This window comes from Chelon labrosus (assembly GCF_963514085.1).
Source record: "Chelon labrosus genome assembly, chromosome: 21".
NCBI lineage: Eukaryota > Metazoa > Chordata > Actinopteri > Mugiliformes > Mugilidae > Chelon > Chelon labrosus.
The window spans coordinates 23,571,521-23,592,668 of NC_140354.1; the positions used below are offsets into that span (position 1 = coordinate 23,571,521).

Genomic DNA, 21,148 nt, shown 5'->3' on the forward strand with positions numbered 1-21,148 from the left:
AGGGAGTTTGAAGCTGGGAGATCGGTCAAGTAAACTGAAGGATTAAACGCTCCTTTGTTCTCGTACGTCTTCAGCACCTTAAATAAGATGGATCATGTCAAAACACAACGTCACAAAGACAATTTAGCATACGCCTTCATATCGTAGGTGTGTAACACAGAGGCTTTTCATTTTAAATCAGTTATAACCTGTAGAATTCACAGTTGGTGCATGACAGATACCTGTGTTATCAGGTAGGAGTCAGTAGATATTTGCATAAACAGTCACACACGTTGTAAATGTGCCGCCTCATTCTTCCTTGACAGCCACTGTGCTCAGCTCCCTGTATGCTCCAGCGAGGAGTGGGAGTACGAGCCGCGGCGGTGACGAAGACCGGGAGTGACAAGTCTTATAGCATGACCTCCCTCTTGTCCCACCGTGCTCCAGCATCCCCATTCAACGCAGCCATTACAACACACACACACAGACACACACACACAGAGAGAGGAGGGCAGCGCTGCACAGGGATGCTCTGAAGAGCACTTGAGTCGAACAAGAGGAAACCACACACTGATACGATACCATTAAAGAGCACTCGAGTTTATGGGACGCACGGCCATTTCCTCATTCACCCACAACGACACAAATAATGCAAACAATGAGAATGCAGAGATAGTGGGAGAGGGAATGCTAGGCCATGCATGGAGCAATGAAATTACATGCAGTGCTCTGATAGCATCCTTCACACTCTGTGACTCGCTGCTTTGTAACCGGGTCTATTTTCATCCACTGTCACTATGTGGAGCTGGACTCACTCTCATCAGCCTGATAGAGAGAAGTGACTTGAAAAGGACTGTTTAAGAGGATTGGTTGAAGGCAGAGGCGGCTCAGGGACTAGGATGGGTTGTTAAGTGAGGCACTAATGTCACATTGAGGTGATCGATGATGTTGATGATAAATAAAATTGGATCTTCTGCTGCTAGGCATGCTGGGAATAAAAGAAACCTGCTCATCTGAAGTCTCATCGGAGAACCAAGTAGACAAGAACTCAACAGAGACTCCAGCTAATGGAGATGCTAATGGTGATGCTAATGGTGATGTTAATGGAGATGCTAATGGTTTGCATGCTTACCTGCAGTTTGTTTGTCGTCACATACAGTATATGATTCTTCTTGATCATCATGTCGATTTTTTCTCTTGTTCAAATCATCCACAAAAAATCCTTGCAAGACGTTTAGTTTAACGCTGAGATTTGAAAAGCGTGCTCGTTAAAACGCTCTAAAAAAAAACACAACTAACTTCTACACTAAAAATGAAGACTTCGAATGAGACGTTGACGACAAAAATGTGTTGGAAAAGTGTTGAAAGTGGATTTCTCTTGTTGTGCACAAACGTGGTGCACATCCATCTCAAAAGAGAAGATCTGGCGTCTGCTTTCAGGATGCAGGGCTGAGCTGCAAGCGTCCCCGTCCTCAACCCAACCAGACGGCAGCGTCACTATCTGGACTATCCCACAGAGTTTAGTCTGATTGTTGGTCGGTGGTCAGATTATGGGAGTAGTCACATTATGTTTCATTACAGCAGAAAAACCTCTACAGGTGGATTATATGGGACTAATTTAAATACTGATCTAAATATTTGACCAAAGAGCAGGAATAAAGAAAGATATTGGAGAGATATTTGCAGGGAGGATGTTGCAGCATGTGGATTCTTTTTGTGTGAACGTAGCTGTGCAGTGAAAGTTATCAACCTGAAGTAGCTTGAAGGCTTCGGTTTCTGCTCTGGAGAAGAGCGCAGAACGCATTAAATGTTAACCAGGGTGGGAGAAGTTCCTTTCCACAACTGTGTGTTTGAAGTCGAGCGCAGAATCTCCGCAGCAGCATCAGAGTTATTGGAATGGAAGTAGAGCGGCTAGTTCTGGTGGTTTCTAGTTGTTTTCATGTTAAAACTGATCAGTTTTGTTTGCAGGTTCACTGCACACACCAACTCACCAACTCTCACTCATTTAAAGCAGCGTTATGCTCCAGCATGGGATCTCCATCGTAGCTCCAGACACGCACCTCCACGTCACACAGACACCAACGGCTGCAGCTGAGACCAGTTTACAGCATGTTTCCTGCTGCACGTCTGGGTGTTTATCAGCTCCACAGAGAAACTCACCACAGCCAACACACTGCCAGCTAACGCCTTAGCGCTGTAATTAAAGAATGATGCCGACACACCAGCGCAGGACTGTAAATCCTTACAAGAGCGTAGGCTGCGACGTAGCCTCTGAGTAGGTCTGCTGCAGAAGTATGAGTATTAGTATTAGTCACAGTGTGGAGGAATGACTGCAGGCTGCCGGCAGACGGCCATGGAGGGTTTGCATCATCTATCTAAGAGCAGCGGTGGAACTTTTACTTTTTATTGGATCATTTGATGAATTCCTGCAAACAGCAGCGTGTAGTCTTCTGCAGCAGCTGCAGCACTGACGCGCTGACGTATGATTTAATAATATATCAGTCAGAGGCTGAAGCAGTACTTTTACTTTCATACTTTGTCGTTACTTCGCTGCTAACTCTTTTGTGCTTTTACATAAGTAGGGTTTAAACTAAAGCTAAATATCAGAATATTTCTTCAATCCACTCTTTTGTTCCGTCAGCTCTTCCTTCTTTTTCTGGTTGTTTTCTAGGTTGTGTCTTCATCCACACACACATATTGATTCAGTTCACATCATGAGACACAAAACAAGCGGTGCTGCAGAAGTCCACGCCCATCGTGACGCCACTCTCTCCGTGTTTTTGTCCCGTTTCCCCTCATGACTCATTTCAGACGCAGCATAAATGAACAGAATGAATTTGTCCACCTTTATTAGCGTCTGTCTGAGCAGTGCACGCTCATGTCTGAGTTTGGCTGAATTAAGTGGCAAATGATTCTCAGTCAGGTTTAATGGAGTGGATACGGCCGGCTCGGACTGAGCGCAGAACCCGGCCCACAGAGTTCTGCAGCACGCCTGTACCGCACCAATCCAATTTGGTCTTAATTGAATTGTTCTGAGGCCCTCATCTATATATTTCCTCCACGAGAAGCTTATTACTCTCAGCCTCTGTGATTGTGTATGCGTGAGAGAGACAGAGAAAGCCAGAGAGAGAGAGGAAGGATATCTTGCCAAATGTTAAATGCCGTGCTGTTGATTGATGTTCCTGAGATGCAGTTTGAATCATCCGCCTCCTTTCTCCTCTCGTCCTCTTCTCAGGATGTGAAGTCCACCTTCTTCCAGTTTGGCGCCTCCATCCAGCAGGAGGCTCTGCTGATGCTGAACATCATGGAGGAGTACGACTGGCACATCTTCTCCATCGTCACGTCCAAGTTCCCCGGCTACCAGGAGTTCATCAACATCCTGAAGACGACGGTGGACAACAGGTGGGACACGTTGCTTCTCTGCTCTGGTCTCCGTAGTTTCATCTTCGTTTCTGTAGCTCATACATCTGATTGCTGTTCAGTTGGATAACAGGAGTCGAAAGATGCCACAGCTGCACAATGCAATGTTCAGTATGCAGACTTGCATCACCAGCTGTGGCAAACTTTCTTTTATTTTACTTTGGAGAAACAAGAGATAGAGAAGAGAACAAATTCACTCGGACAAATAATTGTCTATAAAATCCTTGATTAGAAACACCCTGACCTCTGTCTTGCCCGCAGTGGAACTTCAAGATACATGCAGATGTTTTGCATGTACAATATAAAGTTCACCATGTTCTAGTTTAGTGCATATAGACCACATCTGCAGATCCTGGGAATGTCATCAGTTTTGTAGATAATATACCACAAACCAAAGTCAAATTTCAAACCCTGTATTGACTGAAAGATTATAAATCCCTAAATGGTTCTAATTTATCATGGTTCTGCATGAATGTGCAAATAAAACCGACATCCATCGTGTAGTTCTTGAGGTATTTCAGCCAGGACGGTGGACACACAACGTCAAGATAACATCACCAGGATTCATCCTCTGGGCAGAACGGACGTCTGTGATGAGTTAATTTGTCAAACGGCAGAGAAGCTCTCAGGACATTCAAATAAAAATCTTTGTTGACAGTTTAAAAAAAAAAAAAGAGAGAACTGAGGAGCATGAACAGGTTAGCTGGAGACATGAGGACAGGACGGGTGTTGCAGATGTCTGCAGCAAACTTAAATTCATCCCTTAACCTACAGCAAACTAATAAAATATGAAAATCAACAAGAAACTGTTGCAGCACATTAGCTATGTTAATGTTCATCCAGTCAGGACGTTGCTCAAAGCCCACCCCTCCCCGTTTAGTTGTAATCTTCATCCTTCAAGAAAGTTCTCCAGAGGAAGGGCCAGAGTTACGACCGCACACGGCGCTTCTCATCTCATCCGTCCTGAGAGGATTAAATCAGCGCTCCTCTAACCAACGCACACGACAGCTAGCTTTACTACACTTGCTGTTTGGCTGTTTGCCGCACCTTTAGGTCATTGTGACGGATGCTGCGGGTCTGAGGCAGCAGAGAGAATGAGAACAGAGCAGAACGCCATCATTTCTGACAAAAAAAATAAATAATGTCATATTGATGGAGCATGTTCAGCGGCAGTGAGATGCTGGAAAGGACCCGTGTCTGGACGCGTGATATATGAAAGCCCAGCTGAGGCCTTTCTCATTAGCAGTTACTCTTTATTTCAAGTCCACAGCTCTGCTCTGCTCTGCTCTGCTCTGCTCCGGCCGCTCTGTTGACAGTAATTACAGTAGCAGGTCAGATAGTTTAATAGCTGCTCCAGTGAAGTTATTTCATTATTGGACATTAATCGAGGGCTAATCGTAGAAAAGGTTCATCTCATGTTAAACGTCCAGCATTGCTCTTTTAATTCTGCAACATGAGAACAAAAATCTAAATGATTTTATTTTCCCAGATAGACCATACAGTCAGAGGGTTCCCCAGCTTTCTACATCTAATCATTTCCCAGGTTTTTATTTATTTATTCATTTTTTTTTTATTTGTTTTCCGTCACGTAGCCGTTTGTAAGACAAATGCATGAATTTGGCATGAATTCAGGCTCTGCTTCATAAAGTGGAGACAAATAAAAGAGTTTGTTTTATTAAAAAAAGCCTGTGACAGATGAGACACGGCCTCCTCAGACATGTCTTTAGATGTGGCTGCTTAAGAAAATTAAGCCCATGCATCAGACCAAGACACTCGCGCTGCCGCTGCACGCCCGGCGGAGCTGCAGAGGGGTGGAACAGTGTGCTGCTGTATACACAATAATGGGCTATTATTTTAACATTGAGGTTATGCTATTGAGCTATCACTCACTAAACTACTGCAAATGCATTTACGGAGCAGATGAAGAAGAAGAAGAGAAATATCTGAACCCGTGTGGATATATTTCCAGGAGAAGAGACGTCCTCGGTGTCAAGATAACGGCACATTTTAACTGAAACCAGTTGTGAGGAGAACACAGACAGAGTATATGTATATGTATGTATATAAATATATATACATACAAGGGCAGATGGAGGGTAGTGGAAAAAAAGACATGAGGGCAGGAAGTCCTGCACCACAACAGTGTAAAGATGAAAACCCATTCACAAAGCCGACAATATCCACAAATATCAGGGCAATAAATAGTATGTGAGCTGTTTTTAAGTCTGTTAGTTCTGCTCCCTGAGGGCAGGAGGGCAAACAGTTTGTGTCCAGTGTGCGTGCCGTCCTTTAAAATCTCTTAAGACCCTCCTCTGCACCCCTACCAGCCTTCCAGGGTTCATGCATGTGTCTTTATGCTGCTGGTGCATGGGCGTTAATTATTAGACCAGCCTCACCTGAATAAGAGTGTTTCCCAACATGGATTCCCGTCTCTTCTTCTGAAACGTCCTCAAACATCTCTTTCCCAGTTCCAGTTCTAAGGATGGGCAGCACAGTGGTGTGGTGTTTGCATGTTCTCCATGTGTCTGCGTGGGTTCTCTCCAGGTTCTCCAGCTTCCTCCCACCGTCCAAAGACATGCTGGTTAGGTTCATTGGTGATTCTAAATTGGCCGTAGGTGTGAGTGTCTCTCTGTGTTAGCCCTGTGATAGACTGGAGACCTGTCCAGGGTGGACCCCACCTCTAGACCACTAACGGCTGGGATCGGCTCCAGCCCCCCCCCCACGCCCTGACCCAAACAGTTGCAGAAAATGAGTGAATGCCGAGATATATGTTCTTGTTTCTTATCGAAGACACAACAGGACGTAACTTGTGTATCCCAGAATGCATTTCAAGCACATCGCCCCGCGTCCTCTCGTCTTTCAGAATCTGTTCTTAGGAATCAAACCTATCAAATCTCTTCCGTTTACCTGGAGGTGATAAATGCCTGAGGTGAGGATAAAGGGCCTGAGGAGACACACCACACCTCACTTCTTTCATCTGTTAGTGTTCTTTAATTTTATTTTTATGACTCTGATGTTGGTCTCCACTTTATGTCGCCGTCCTTGGGGCTGGATCGTAACACGGAGTCCAGAAGCAGAATATTTGACAAGTCAGAACATCCTGAAATGTGCAGGAACGTACGTGAAAGATAGTCACAGAGAGAGAGGGGCAGGTGGTCAGCCGGTCTGTGTAATCTGCAGATTAAAGGGGGCAGGATTCAGATGTTTGGACGGGAACGTTCAGGCACCAGACCAGTTGCCCTCACGACCCCCATCATCTGTTTGAACCGAGGGACTCATCTGCTTCAATCAGACATAAATAAGAAAATGTTTTACATCTGACTGTAATTATCACCAGCCTCCTCTGTGTGTGTGTGTGTGTGTGTGTGTGTGTGTGTGTGTGTGTGTGTGTTATTGTCTGTACTCGTCTTGTCATCTGGGGCTTGTAGACCATCATCACGTTGGACAGCGGGTCCCAGATCCCTCTCATGTTACCCTGCCTGTCTGTCTCTGGTTGGATTCTAACGTGATGGTTAACTGCTCCTCTCTTCTCTCTGCTGTGTGTCACACTCTTCATCACAGTCGCTCTTCATCCTCTCTGATAGCTGCACCATGACGGACCTGTACCTGTCCTTCTATGACAGTTTACGTCATTATTAACCAACAAAACCCCCCCGCCCCCCCTTCCCGCTGCTCTTTAGCCTCGCTCTGAACGTTATCGCTCTGGACGCCGTGGAAAGAGAGCGGCCTGTCCCTCCAGATGAGAGAATGACTCTATAAATTAATTATAGTGTTTTAATGAGCACTTGTTCTGTTCTCTGTGGACTCAAATCTTTATGTGAAAACACATCATTGCACAGAAGCAAAGCACATTTATTTTATTCTTTATTTTTTATCTAGAGAGGCGTCAGAAGCTTCGTTCCAGGTCGATAACGCTGCAGCTTTCTGATGACTGTTGTCACCAATTAGCGGCGTGACCAGCAGCGTTGCTCTGGACGCTAACGGGCCTCTGTTTGCTCTCCTCGTCCTGCAGCTGCGTGGGCTGGAACCTGCTGAGAGTCGTTATAGCAGACCAGCTCCAGCATTTACATCCCATTTAGCCCTAATGTGGATCCCCTGACAATAAGCACTTTACACCTATTAGAATTCATGTCGCACTTAACAGTGATATTAATTATAATGGATAATTGTAAGTGCCCTTGCCAGCACCTGAGCAAAGTTAATAGTCTATTGGTTAAATATTAACATTTCACTCCTGTCCTCGTTATCCTTGCTTTAGTTTCGTGGGCTGGGACCTGCAGAACATCATCACTCTGGACGCAGTGGAGGAGGACAGCCGCTCTCAGATCATGCTCAAGAAGGTCCAGTCCCCCGTGGTCCTGCTCTACTGCTCCAAGGACGAGGCCGTCTACATCCTGGAGGAGGCTCGCTCCCTGGGCCTGACCGGCTTCGGCTACATCTGGATCGTGCCGTCGCTCACCACCGGGAACCCGGAGATAATGCCGGAGGAGTTTCCGTCGGGGATGATTTCGGTGTCGTACGACGACTGGGACTACCCGCTGGAGGCCCGGGTCCGCGACGGCCTGGGGATCATCACGTCGGCGGCGGCAGCCATGTTGGAGGAGTACGGCGACATCCCCGAGGCCAAGACGTCCTGTTACGGCCCCATGGAGAAGACGACCAAGCTGCCACCCAGTGCTCTGCACAAGTAAGCAAAGTGTTTGTGTTGGCAATCACGTCCATAATGATCCTTGGAGTCTGTGAAAGCCTTTATTACACACAGCAGCAGCAGCAGCAGCAGCAGCAGCAGCTTCATAATGGTTCTGTGTTTACTGATGACATCTAGAAGAAAAGAAGCCGTGTTAATGCACATATTTTTATGTGTCTGTTTGAGTGCAGTCTGTTTGTTTTCAGCCTCTAATGAGACACTTCCAAGAATGAGCGGCGAGGTTGGAGAAAGATGCAATGACTGGGTTTCAAATCAAAGGGACCGCAAGTTAAAGCTAAGAGAGAAGAGAATGAATGTAGGATTAAAAGAGGGAGAGAAAAGGAGTAGGAGGAGCTGAATGGAGGCTGAGGATGGAGGAAAGAGGAGGGAGGAAGCTAGGACTGGGGTAACAGCAGGAAGCTGCTACAAATGAGTGCTCTCCAAAATTGAAGAGCTCCTTGATGAGTCCTTCTGTTCCTCTTCTCATTTATTCCTCCATCTCTCATCCACCCTCTTCTGTGCTCCTTCTCATCACGCGCTCCTCCCCCCCAGCAGCCAGTGGGAGATGTTGCAGGTCTTGCCAGCTCTGTCTGCCTTTCCATCTGGCAGCGGAGGCTCAGAGACACACACAACCTGTGTTTACATCCCAATATTGGTTTTATTTAATATAATGACGCGTGAAATTAAAACGATTATCTCCAAGTGACGGGAAGTCGATTCCAGAATGCGTTCGGCCTCCGCTGGGCTTTATTTTACGATTCTAACGTTTTATCTGGTGAAAGAAGGAACACACGAAGGCATATGGTGGAGGTGTTTGGTATTTAACAGTCCGGGCATCAGTGGAACATTCCATCCAGTAAAGTAAAGCTGCTCCGATCAGCGTTTTATTTTTGCAGCCGATCACCGATCACAGAGTCTGTTTGAAGCCACTTCACAAACTATTTATCCTGACTCATTTCAGTCACAGCGTGGCTCCAATAAGAGGTAAAAACGGGGTTGTTTTCTCCATCAGCTCCTCAATAATACTGAACCTGGATAGCTGATAGAAACACATTAGTAGCACAGAAAAGCAGAACTAATTTCAGCCTGCTTCCCTCAGGGATGAAATAAATGTGTGTTTTTTTTTTTTATAAATTAAAAAATGTAGTAAAATAAAATGTGCACAGAACTAGTTTGAAAATAAATTAAATTATACAGGAGCCTCAAAAATTACATCAGTAATTTCTCCTTTAGTCGCTGATAGAAGAAATGAAAACCAACTAGTGGTCTCAAAGAGCTGCAGGACTAAAAGGAGGTGGACTCTGCTGCTTCTGATTAACAACAGCTGTAGGCAGATGTGCATGCAAGGAGCTGGTTGTTGGGACATTACTGCATGTTCTGCATCTCCAGCCCTAGATGCATGCATTTCTGAGTGTGCACTGTGAACATTCTTTAGGTGGCTTACTGTTTGATTGATGGAGACGGATGAAGTTAAGACATGAATCATCGTTCATTTTGTCTCTGATGTAATCTTGTAATACTCCTAGAAGATAGAAATCTGCTATTAAAGAACAAATTATTATTTTCTGGTACACTTTTTAAACGCATCATTGCATTCATTTTAAAACTTCTATTGAATTATATCAGAAAGTTTCTGGGAGCAGAAGCAGAACGAGGTAACGGTGAGAGATCAGCAGCGACATTCGAGCCCTGGAAGTTTTCACTTTTTCTCTGAAATCAAATTAAGTCCCGGTCGTTTTCTCTGATAAACTAATCCTGCAGTTTAGCAAATCGAGTTTGAAGTCTAACATTTTCTCCGAGGTCCGTTCATCCGGTCCGTCCACACTTTTTATTTAATCGGCCTAAAACCTTTTCATGTAATTGGTCAATGAATCAACCTGAAACTTCTTTGGCTTTCCGTGGCTCATCGCTTACCTGTGCACCTGCTGCTCCGTCGGGAGGAACGGTCCAGCTCCTGGCACCGATCGGCACCGCTCCAGACTGTACGGTCGCTCTGTGCAAAGATCTAACAAGGAAGACTTTAAGAACAAACTTCACTCTAATAACTCTCTCATCCTGTCAGGAAACACATCATCCAGAGCCAGCTCCCTTTGTTCCCAGCATGCTCCGCTGCCTCAGGTTGTTACCCAGGTGATGAGTGTTCACAGATGGCTCCGTTGTGGGTGAGAGAGCTCAGCCAATGAGGCCGCGGAGCCGGGACGCGAGGAACATGATTGGTCAGGGCTGAGTCGGGGCGAGGGGCCAGTGTGGGTTGTTAGGCCATGAGCGGCTGTCATGTGGGCAGCACACACAGATAGACGCTACATACCAACACACAGCGACCAGAGCCACGTCCAGCAGCGCTCTGGTCGCTGTGTGTGTGTGTGTGTGTGTGTGTGTAAAAGATGCCAACTGTATTAACTTATAAGCATCTGGCCCGAATTCAGTTTTAAAATGTATCGTTACTCTGCTTGAACGCCTTCCTGACCTGACAACTGTTTGATTTAAAGCGGGCTCTGATTCGTGGCCAAAAAACCTCAACCAGCCAAAAAACCTCAAGCAGCCACAACCGAACAAAACTTGCGTCGATAGTCGATGCTGTTCATGCACGACCGGCGCCGTGCATGCACGGTGGGATTTTCTCGCGTCCAAGATGAATTTAGTTTTGCAGAAGGTATAAAAACAGGAGACGAATGAGCAGCTCAGAGAGGAGGACCAGTGGTGCATGCAGGCCAAGTGATGCCGTGTATAAAATATGATATGTGTGTGTGCATCTGTGCATTTTAGAAACAAGAGCCCCCCCCACCCCTCCCCCTTCCTTTAAGAGACCGTTGTCGTGATGGATTTACAGCGCAGCGCTCACCTTGCTGTGGTGAACAGTCTGCCTTAAAAGACTTCAGCACTTATTTATCAGCGTGTGCATGGGGGGAGGGGGGCGTGGTGCCAGTAATTTGATCTGACAGGTAATTTCAGTGTGTAGCCCTGATATACGAGGGTCAGAAAACACACACACACACACAAACACACACACGTTACACACACTTATTCCCGAGGCAGCTGTCATTAGAGCCGTGTGAAGGCGGAGGCATGAACTCAACGCACATAATGGAGCTGACAGTTCAAACATGACGGAGGCAGATTTTAAAATCAAGACACATGAGGAGCACATGTTAAAATAAACAGCGGATTCTCACAAAGAGCCAGAGACGTGACCTCAGCGACGCTCCCATCATGTCGGCCACACGCTACGTCATTAGCCCGATCACATGCCAGCATAAATGAGATGTCGATTCACGTTGGCAGTTCTCTGGAGAGTCGTGACAAGCGCTGTTATTACAGCAGCTGCTCTCACAAAGAAGAGCGCGTTTGACTGAAGGAAACATTTCCACAATCTGTCATAGCTGTGTTGTGTTATTAGAAGCAAGCGGCTCCATTAGAAATGAAGATTTCCTTTGGTTTCCGTACGAAGATGAGATTCTGGTGTTCTTGTTCCAAATGGAGACAGATATGTGGGTGCACTGTTTTTAAAGTTTAGCCCTCAATCCTCTGTTCTCAGCGTTCCCTTCCCTTGCAGGTGAAAGTCTGCACGAGAGTGATAATGTCAGCTGATTGCAAAGAAATGCAGACACCTCCATGAGACACCTGGGCTTCATGAGCTTGATGCAAAGGTTCATTGTGCAGCGGTGTAAACTGATCGTTGTCCAGTAAGGTGAAAACTAGATCAGCAGGAAGATTGAACTGAAGGATGTAGAGGGGTGTATCGACCAAATTCTGCTCTGGGTTCTGATAAGCATCTTAACAATTTGGATCGTTATCCATACTTTACATTAATAAGTGAATTGGTGTTCTCTGCTGGGCCAATCAGATCCTATTCAAACCATAGTCTGTATATAAATATGGACACCACGTCTCCTCTTCCTGTCATTGGTCAAACTGACTCTATGTTCCCGGGGATACGGGCGGCGCCATCTTGTGAGTTTGGATCCAGAGTCTGATCAGTACGGTCTGAGGGCGGAGCCACGTGGAGCCGTGATATTGATGCCCCGCCCACTCTTCCTCCAGACTCACTCATGTTTTAGTTTAATTAATACTACACTCTGCTCTACCTCCACCTGTTACAAGGACATGATGGATTATACACTGGACTTATTATTTAATTTTGTTTTACAACTCTCACAGTCCCACGGGACCGCTTTATGGAGCAGTTGGCATGGCAACTGGTGGTCGCCATTATGTCAGGAAACAGAAGGCCTTTATTGAAAATGACTTTTTTATATAACAAAAGATGCTGTGCCGATAAGGCAGTCCAAGAAAAAGGCAAAGGGCTGCAGACGTCAAGATAAAACAAAGACAAACTGGCAAAAGGACTGAGACAAAGACAAAATACGCATGAAGGATAGCAAGGCACAGGTGAGGCTACCACCAAGGAAGAGACTTTCAAAATAAAAACAGGAAACAGGAGGAAAACTAAAACATGACGAAACAGAAAAGGTTCAGAAGACTTTATGAGGACATTACAGGACTTTTAAACTGTGTGCAGATACCAGACACATATACTGGTAAGACATTTATGGACTGACTGGATTTTATTTACCAATCCATCTATGTTCCTCCTATGGTCATGAACTTCAGGCTGAAAGGTGAAAAAAAAGATGAAAGTGGTCAAAATGAGTTTAGAGACGGTATGAGGAGCTCTGTGGAGGAGGAGGTTCAAGCATCTAGTGAGGAAGGTTTCCTGAGTACGACCAGCCGGGAGGAGACCTCAGGGTAGATCCAGATTTCACTGCAGGGATCTCATCTGGTCTGGAAACACCTCAGGGTTCCTCAGGTGAAAACTAAAAGCCGTTGCTATGGAGAGGGACGTTTGGAAAACCTTGATCAGACCGTTTCCACCACGGCCAGACTCTGGATCAGCATTTTAAAAATAGGAACGATGGATATGTAGTTACTGATCTGATAAATAGCTTCACGTAGTCTTTATTCAGCAGGGATATCGTCTAGCTGTAGCTGGTCTGCTGCTTCTCACTGATAAATGAGACGTCAAGCTGTTAATGGTTTGACGTCTCGGATGATCAGAACATACCAGTCGAGTCTGTTTCATCAGGTCATCTAGAGAAGAGGAGACTCCATCTTGAGCGGGCCGGACCAGTAACATACCGGCATAATAGCCTATAAGTTGCAACAACTCCAGATTTTGTCCATTTCATGTAATCTTCTCACTTTGCAAACTGATGCTGATTGATCCAGATTAGATCCTCTGGTGGGCCACTTTTGGCCCTCGGCCCGTATGTTTGACACATCATCGCCCTGACCGCTCCTCGTCTTGTCTAGGATAAACGTCTCCATCTTCAGTCCAGCCCCTGACGTCTTTGCAGAGGCTCGTTCCTCCTGCAGTGAAGCCAAAGTAAACCTGGAGCAGCTCAGAGCAAGTGAGCACCTGAGGACGTGGTGCCGTTACCAGAGGAGATGGCTTCACGTACATTTATATTTATATTAAATAACTCCTTTTATTCTGCTCTTTATGCTAAAAGTTTCAAGCCAGCATCAGTGGAGAGTATGTGGCGGCTGCAGCTGTAATGCAGTTTTTCTTCACTTGCTGCAGTGTGCTTGTACTGTTGCTGCAGTGAGCCCCCCCAGCCCCCCTCCCATACACACTCCCTCCCTCCCTTAGCCAACTCTTTTACTCTCAAATTAGAGAAAGGGAGTAAAAATAAATAAATAACACTGAAGATATTTTTATCCAGCCCCCTTCCTCCTCTCATCGTACCTCCTCTCCCTCCATCTCTTCCCCTCATTCTGCACTCACTCTCATTTATTTCGGGGTGCTCCGTCTCTGCTGCCCCCCTCCACCTCCACCTCCGCCTCCGCCTCCCCCCTCCGCAAATAAAAGGGAGATTACTGATATAATGGAGGCTGGAAAAGTGGGAGAAACTGGACTTTGATCTTTGTGCTGCAGAATTATAGAAAATTGCCGAGATGGACAAAGTCATTGTCTGTGTTTGTGTGTGTGTGTGTGTGTGTGTGTGTGCAGGGATGTTAGCTCAGGGTAGTTTAGGGTCATTTTCGAGGGGTGTACACTTCAGTCTGTGCCCGTATCCTAGCAACTCCCTATCAGGTGCACCTGTTCGATGGACGTCGGCCCAAAAACCACGGTCATGAAGACAACCTGCCCGTCCCGTCTGCATCCTGTCCAGAATAACTGTCAATTATTACAGTTCATTTACAGTTTCACATGAACTAATCAAACAGGAAGTCATAAAATACTAGTCAGCTTGATTTGCAGAAATAAAAAAGTTCTTGGTTTGAATCAGTTTCATGTGATTTCTAAATGTTTTTGGTTAAAATCTGTCAGCTGTTATGAGCCTGGACCACGGTTAACGTCTGAGAGGCTGTGGATTCACACTGTTAAGTTAAATCACCCTGCAGAATGGTCACCGGCCGGGCTGTGTGTGTGTGTGTGTGTGTGTGTGTGTGTGTGTGTGTGTGTGTGGGTGTGTGTGTGTGTGTGTGTGTCTCTTCCAGACAGATGGTTCCAAAGTGCAGAATGGGCTGTTGTCTAAAAAGAGCCGCCTGTGCACTGGTACCGATCCCGGTGCCTCTTTCTCTGCTGGCAGTGGCACATAATTGGGTTCAGCTCGGCATCCCGTGTCCAATCGAACGGCTTAAAACTACTCACCTGGTTGCTCGCGGGCCAATCAGATTATTTTTAATCACAAAACCCTCTCGATCCCCTTATCTCTGGCTGATTTCATCTGGGCATTGAGTTGTTGCTCGTGTGTGTGAGTGAGTGTGTGTGTGTGTGAGTATGTGTGTGTGTGGGTGTGTGTGTCGCCAGCAGCAATTTAAAGGGACATGTCGGTGTCATGAGATGTCACCACACCACCACACATCCTTTTCTCGCCATTATCTCTGACACCGCTCTGTGACATGGCGGCGTAATTACTTTTTTTTTTTCTGCCTCTGCGTAAAATGAAACCGTGGAAGTCGGCGCACGTCTTAATTAATGAAAATGACTTTAATTAACTGTTGATGAACAATTACAGTTACGTCGTGTGTCTGTAAATGTTATATGCGAGTTAAGACTCTCAGTCGTCCACGTCACAGATCCAAAAAAACAAAGACGGGGGAACAAAACCCTCTCGTTTTTAGATTCGCTAACAAGGACCACACGTTAACTGATGCAAGGAAGTTTATTGGTAGACAGGATGGAGGGATGAGAGGGTGGAGATGGATGGTGGTCATCAGGTGCAGAGGAACCCAGGGAGTGAGCCTTCAGGTGGGGGCACATCTCAGAAAGCCTCGGCTACTTGTTCCACCGGTTCCTGGAAGGAAAGATGGATGAGGAGGAAAATTAGGACACACGATTGAACTTTAATGTTTTTAAAAGAAAAAAACACTAAAATGAAAAGGAACTGGATTTAAATTCAGTTGAGTCTGATAAAGCGTTTTCTAAAGAGGGAATAAGATATTACTCTTTAAAAAGAAAATGTTTGCGTTAAATCAGATAAAGTAAAAGATCTTCTTTAGTCTTAATATCTTTATGCTGCAGCGCGTCCCGGCCCGTTGTCCCACACAGCTCCAACAGAAACGCCCCACCTGCAGCAGCCCACTGTGGCTTCTTCAACGTCATGTGGGTACATGCCCCATTTAGAAGTTTGCCCCCGTCGCTCTGGACCCAGAAGGGAAACGAGGGGGGAGGAGAGGGGGGAGGAGGGGGTAGAGGAGGCGTCTCTACCGGGTTCAACATGACCGCTGACAGAAGGAGTGAGGGAGACAGAGTGGGGAAGGACAGCCATGATTAATGTGGAGGCTGCGTGGACCCAAGAATATCTTCCCACTGCCCTCCATCTTAGCTAATGTGACCTGCCATATGGGTCACTCATTACACTCTGTGTGTGTGTGTGTGGTGTGTGTGTGTGTGTGTGTCTTTGGGTTTCTCTGTGATTCTAAATCCTTTATTTCTAGAACAGAATCATATCCAAATCCCTGGGAATCAAATGTGACTTTAAAACGTGTCATAGCAGAGAGTCTGTGTTAATATTTAACAACGGTGATACCAGCAGATTGTACATCGACTTTTTCACGTGCTAACCTAATTTCATTTCCTTTCTCCCTCTCTCTCATCACCTTTCATCTCTTTCTTTCTCCGTTTCTCTGATTATTTCCATTCCATTTCCTTTCTTTTCTTCTCTCCGTGCCCTCTCTCGCTCTCAGGTACATGATGAACGTGACGTGGGATGGCAGAGACTTGTCGTTTACCGAGGACGGCTACCAGGAAAACCCGAAGCTGGTGGTCATTGTTCTCAACAAGGAGCGAGAGTGGGAGAAGGTAGGATCTGTACCTGGGGATGTCTGGGTTGGTTTGCACCGAAAGAAATATGTGTTCTAACGAGTTACTCATCGAGGTCGAGTCCTGGGCAGAGTGTCCTGCAACGTGCAAGGTGAAATTCATCTTTTATTTAAAATCCACGTTTGGCAAACATCTTCTTACAGTTACATCCAGTATGATACGATGATCAAGTCCCTGTTCTATAATGAATATGAGATTAAAGGACACACTCTTAGCTTTAATGTGACGGTTATTCACATCCAAACTGGAGGAAAGGTGAAACAATTCCACCCTTCAAATTAGAACCAGTCCATAGTTTCCATTTCTTTAGATAATCGTTTTCTATTTCCAACGCTTCTTTGCATGTAAAGTTTTATTTCTGCAGATGTTTCACAATAAAAGCCCCATTAAGAACTTTCAGTCTCTTGGAATGCTGGAGGGCTTTTAATTTGAAAACGAAGTTTTCGTAGTAACTTTAACCAACAGGAGAGGATCGAATGGAGGCTTGGTTCTAAAATACACCAAAATATGATGAATGAGAACTAGAAATGAAGTTGTTGAGGTACAGTAAATAAAAACCTTGGTCACTATTTGAGGAAACGCCTCAGTTAAACAGTTTTAGTTCGTGACCTGCCCTCTCTGTTCCTTAATATGTCTTATTAAATGAAGTTATTATTCATTAAATCACTATTATTGTATGTTATTCAGGAGTTAAACATCTGTCTGTTAATATGGAATAACGTAAAAAGACAATAAACGACTGGCCGCAGATGACGCACGCTGACAAACAACAACCTCTGCTCCCGTCCCATCATAGGACGCTCAGCTGATCGATGAGCTCATTTAGCAGGGGGCCTATGGATTCCACTAACTGGTTAATGTGCGGACGCCTCCATAAAGAATGGCCGCTGGATGTGGCTGAGTTTTTTTTTTTTTTTTTTTAATGGACTTTAAATGGCAGCCATGTGTCTTCACAGCTACACGTGGCTCTGCCCGGTGCTGCTTAAACACCTCGCCTTTAACGCCCCATAGCTCACACCTCAGAGGGGAGAGGGGCGTGGCTAAAGGATGGATTTTAAACTCCTCTTCCTCTTGACTCTCTACTTCCGCCCCCCTTCTCCTCCCCCCTCCTCTCCAGGCCAGATAATCTGTGCACTCTGGTCTCTGATAGCACTTCAGAGCACAGTTAATCAAACCCCTAGACCTCTGTTATTGGGGTGGCGTAGGGTCACTGCTCTCCAGTGTGTTTACCCTTCACCACTTGTTATTGACAGAAACACCATTTCCAGGGACGTCCCGTTGTTATTCAGCTCACACACCCTGGCCTGTGTGTGCGTCGTACAGTATGCGGTTAGTTTGCCGCAATCTGCACAGTCTCCGCCCGAATCTATGAGACGAGCTTTTTCATATTTCACACTGACGCACACAAACAAAAGAGGCTTTGTTGGTGCGCTGAGGAGAGAGAGAGAGAGAGAGAGAGAGAGAGGTGGTGTGTTGTTGTAAACAGAGCCTGTGAAATTGATCAGTACCACTTCGCTGTGGTGCAGAGAAAGAGGCTGAAAGCTGGTGAGACACAGAAACACAAAGTGGAAACATAATTGGGAGCTCTCTCTCTCTCTCACTCTCTCTCTTTTCCCTGGTGCTGCTATCCTACCCATGCACCAGAAATCACAGAGAGAGAGAGAGAGAGACTTCCATGATGATCAAGAGATAAAAATTCAGTAACTGCACTAAAATATGGATATGCACTAAAAATATAAAATGCATCCCCTCGGGGCGGTGGAGGTAGAGACAGGCAGAGGAGGGCGGTATGGAACGATACCCGAGACAGATGGGCTGAGAACAAATGAGCACGAGACACGGAGACGGAACGGGAACGTTGAAAAAGAAACTAGAGAGCAGGCGGGACTGAGCATGTGCACCGCTCCTCTGTTTTTCAGCCACTACAGGTGTTTAGCATCCAGGTTTTCAAAGCATCCACACCTGCTCTCCTCGGCATCACACACACACACACACACACACACACACACACACACACACAGACACACACACACACACACACACACACACACACTGCGTTTAACATCACTACACCTGCCTGGAAAACATTTTGAGGATTATGTAATCATCTGTGAATAAGTATTTAATTCACAAAAAAACAAAAGCTCCTGCAGCAGGTATGTTTAACCACATCACCTGTGACAAACCTGTGGGCTTTTATTTATTTACGTGGAGGGGGTTGATGCAGAATGAGGCTTTTATTTGTGTGAAATGTGCTGGATCAGCTGTGTAGAAGTGACGTGCAAGGATGTGTAGAAACATGCTGCATCTCCATATCGCTAAAAAATCTAAATTCCTGTCCTGAGCCGCTCTCTGGACGTCCGTCTCCTCGGAGCTGACAGTTGGTCTCTGGTGGACGTCCCAGGCTCTGGGCGTCTAGGATATATTTCCCACCGCAAATGTTCCAGAGAGAAAGGAGCATGGATGAAGTTTGTTGTTCTTCTCTGTTTGATAAGAAAACACTGCCGCTCTGCAGCCGCTATCAGCACCGTGGATCTTCTCAGATTAGCGTTTTTTTTTTTTTTTTGCAGCCAATCTGCAGTGAGGCTTCAAAAAAGTGTAAAATAAATCCCTATATCGTGTAGGAATACTGGACCGGGATGGATCGTTGGTAGGAAGTAGAACAGAGTACACATCTGGAACACATAAAAGCAGCAGAACTAATATGTCCCTGCTTTCCGTCCTCCTCAGCCTGTCCATGGAGCAGGACAGAGACAGCAGCCTGTCTCTGAACCAGCTTCTCTGTCTGACTATGGTGTCCTGTAGAGGGTGGTGGACATTGTTCATGATGGACCAGAGTTTGTTCAGGGACTCCAGCTCTGTCCCTACCACAGAGTCCTCCTTCTGGACCAGCTTGTCCAGCCGTGAGGTGTCCCTTCTTCTTAGTGCTGCCTCCCCAGGACACCACAGCGTAGAAGAGGACACTGTCAACGATAGTCTGGTAGAACATGTCCAGCAGCTTCCTGCAGATATTAAACCACCTTAGCCTCCTGAGGAAATAGAGACGGCTCTGCCCTTTGTTGTAGACTGAGTCTATGTTAGCCCACCAGTCCAGTCTGTGATCCAGATGTAGACCCAGGTACTTCTAGGTCTGAACCACCTCTACACACTCCCTGTTGATGGTTACAGGCTGCAGGTGGAGCCTGGACCTCCAGACATCCACAACCATCTCCTTGGTTTTAGCTGCATTGATCAGAAGGTGGTTCTCTCTGCACCATGAGATGAAGTTGTTCACCAGATTCTTGTCCTCCTGCTTCTGTCCATCCCTGGTACACCCCACAGTTGTTCTCATCTGAGATCTTCTGCAGATGACATGACTCTTGTCCAACCTGACATACTGATGTCTCCCAGTGAGATAGTCTCTCAGCAGCAGCAGGGGCTGGACGGTGTTGAATACACTGGAAAAGTCAAAAAACACGGTCCTCACAACTTCTGTCCACACTGAGGGACGACTGGCTCTGATAGGCAGATAGACTCATCTGTTATGATGCTCAGCTGCTGATGCTAGCATACGGAACCGGTTGGTGGTGCTTTCTCTGGGGGCCCGGGGCCACCATGTTCTGCTGCTCTGGTCCAGGACGTTACAAAGTGGAGCACTCATGTGGTACTGGAGGATGTTATGAGCAGGCAGTTCTTGTGTCACCTGATCAGCTGTTAAAGAGGCGTCAGATTAAAGTATTTAAGGTGGAATATCTGTGACTGATTAACCAGAGCAACCTTAATAGGAACAAAAGTCATGGACTATGTTTCCCACAGGTAAACGTTCAGGGAACTCTTCTCATTGGTCGATTGTTTCCACTTCTGTTTTGTTTCTTGCTATCAAACTTCCTTTTTCTGTTTTTATTTTCTAAATATTAATGTGACTAAGCATCCATGCTACAAATGACTGTTGTCGAGGATGAAAACATTTGGAGTGATTTCAAAATAATTAAGCTGATCACCGCCGCGTGGCTCTAACAGAAATGATGGTTAATGATCTCAGATTAGCCCACAGCTCATGAGCAAGATTTAAATATAACACAAGTAGCTTGATTCTAGTTCTACTAAGTGAATCATTGTTGTTTCTGCTGTTTATTCGTCACACTCAGCTGCTGATTCTACACACGCTAACATTTAAACTCCAACGTACCGCTAACGCCACGTGCAGAACATCACTCAGGCCTCGTCCCTGTCGTCCACTTTGCACCCGTGCACCGTGTTTCCACCTCACGTTGGATTAAAATCTATATTTAACTTTACGTTTGCTCCAACGTGATCATGAATCACTTTAATTTGCACTCTGAGCTCCAGTCGAACTCCGCCAGCGGAACGAGGAGAGTGTATTTACCGATCAGAACCAGGATGTTATGTTTTATCCCTGCTGAGTAGATGGAGTGTGTAAATTGCTTGAGGAGCTGCTGCGGCGTTAGCAGCCAGTTCACAAAATAATTATTACAGACAGCATGGGATTTGTGCTTGGAGAATCACAATATGGAGAGCAGACGCACACCAAAGCCTGGCGTGCACACACCCACACACTCCACGCTGACACACAAACAAACACACGTCTTAATAAAAGAGCTTCACGTTTAGGAAACGTGTCCAAATCGACGGATGCACTTTTCTCTCGCTCCTCCGCTCTGCCCTCGTTTTTTTTTTTTTCCAAACACTCGACGTGCGCCCGGACACATGCAGCAGACGCAACACACACACAT

At 45.9% G+C, this 21,148-nt stretch overlaps 1 protein-coding gene across 1 annotated transcript in view; it reads left to right on the forward strand.

Annotated features, from left to right (window-relative positions):
* Positions 1-21,148, forward strand: part of grin2aa (glutamate receptor, ionotropic, N-methyl D-aspartate 2A, a) — a gene marked incomplete at its 5' end in the record, with an annotated part of 131,612 nt that overhangs the window by 85,889 nt on the left and 24,575 nt on the right. Inside the window, 3 exons of the mRNA XM_084570666.1 lie at positions 3,215-3,381; positions 7,658-8,086; positions 16,280-16,394. Of these exons, the coding sequence (XP_084426792.1) occupies positions 3,215-3,381; positions 7,658-8,086; positions 16,280-16,394 (711 nt within the window). The remainder of the gene's footprint in view (positions 1-3,214; positions 3,382-7,657; positions 8,087-16,279; positions 16,395-21,148) is intronic.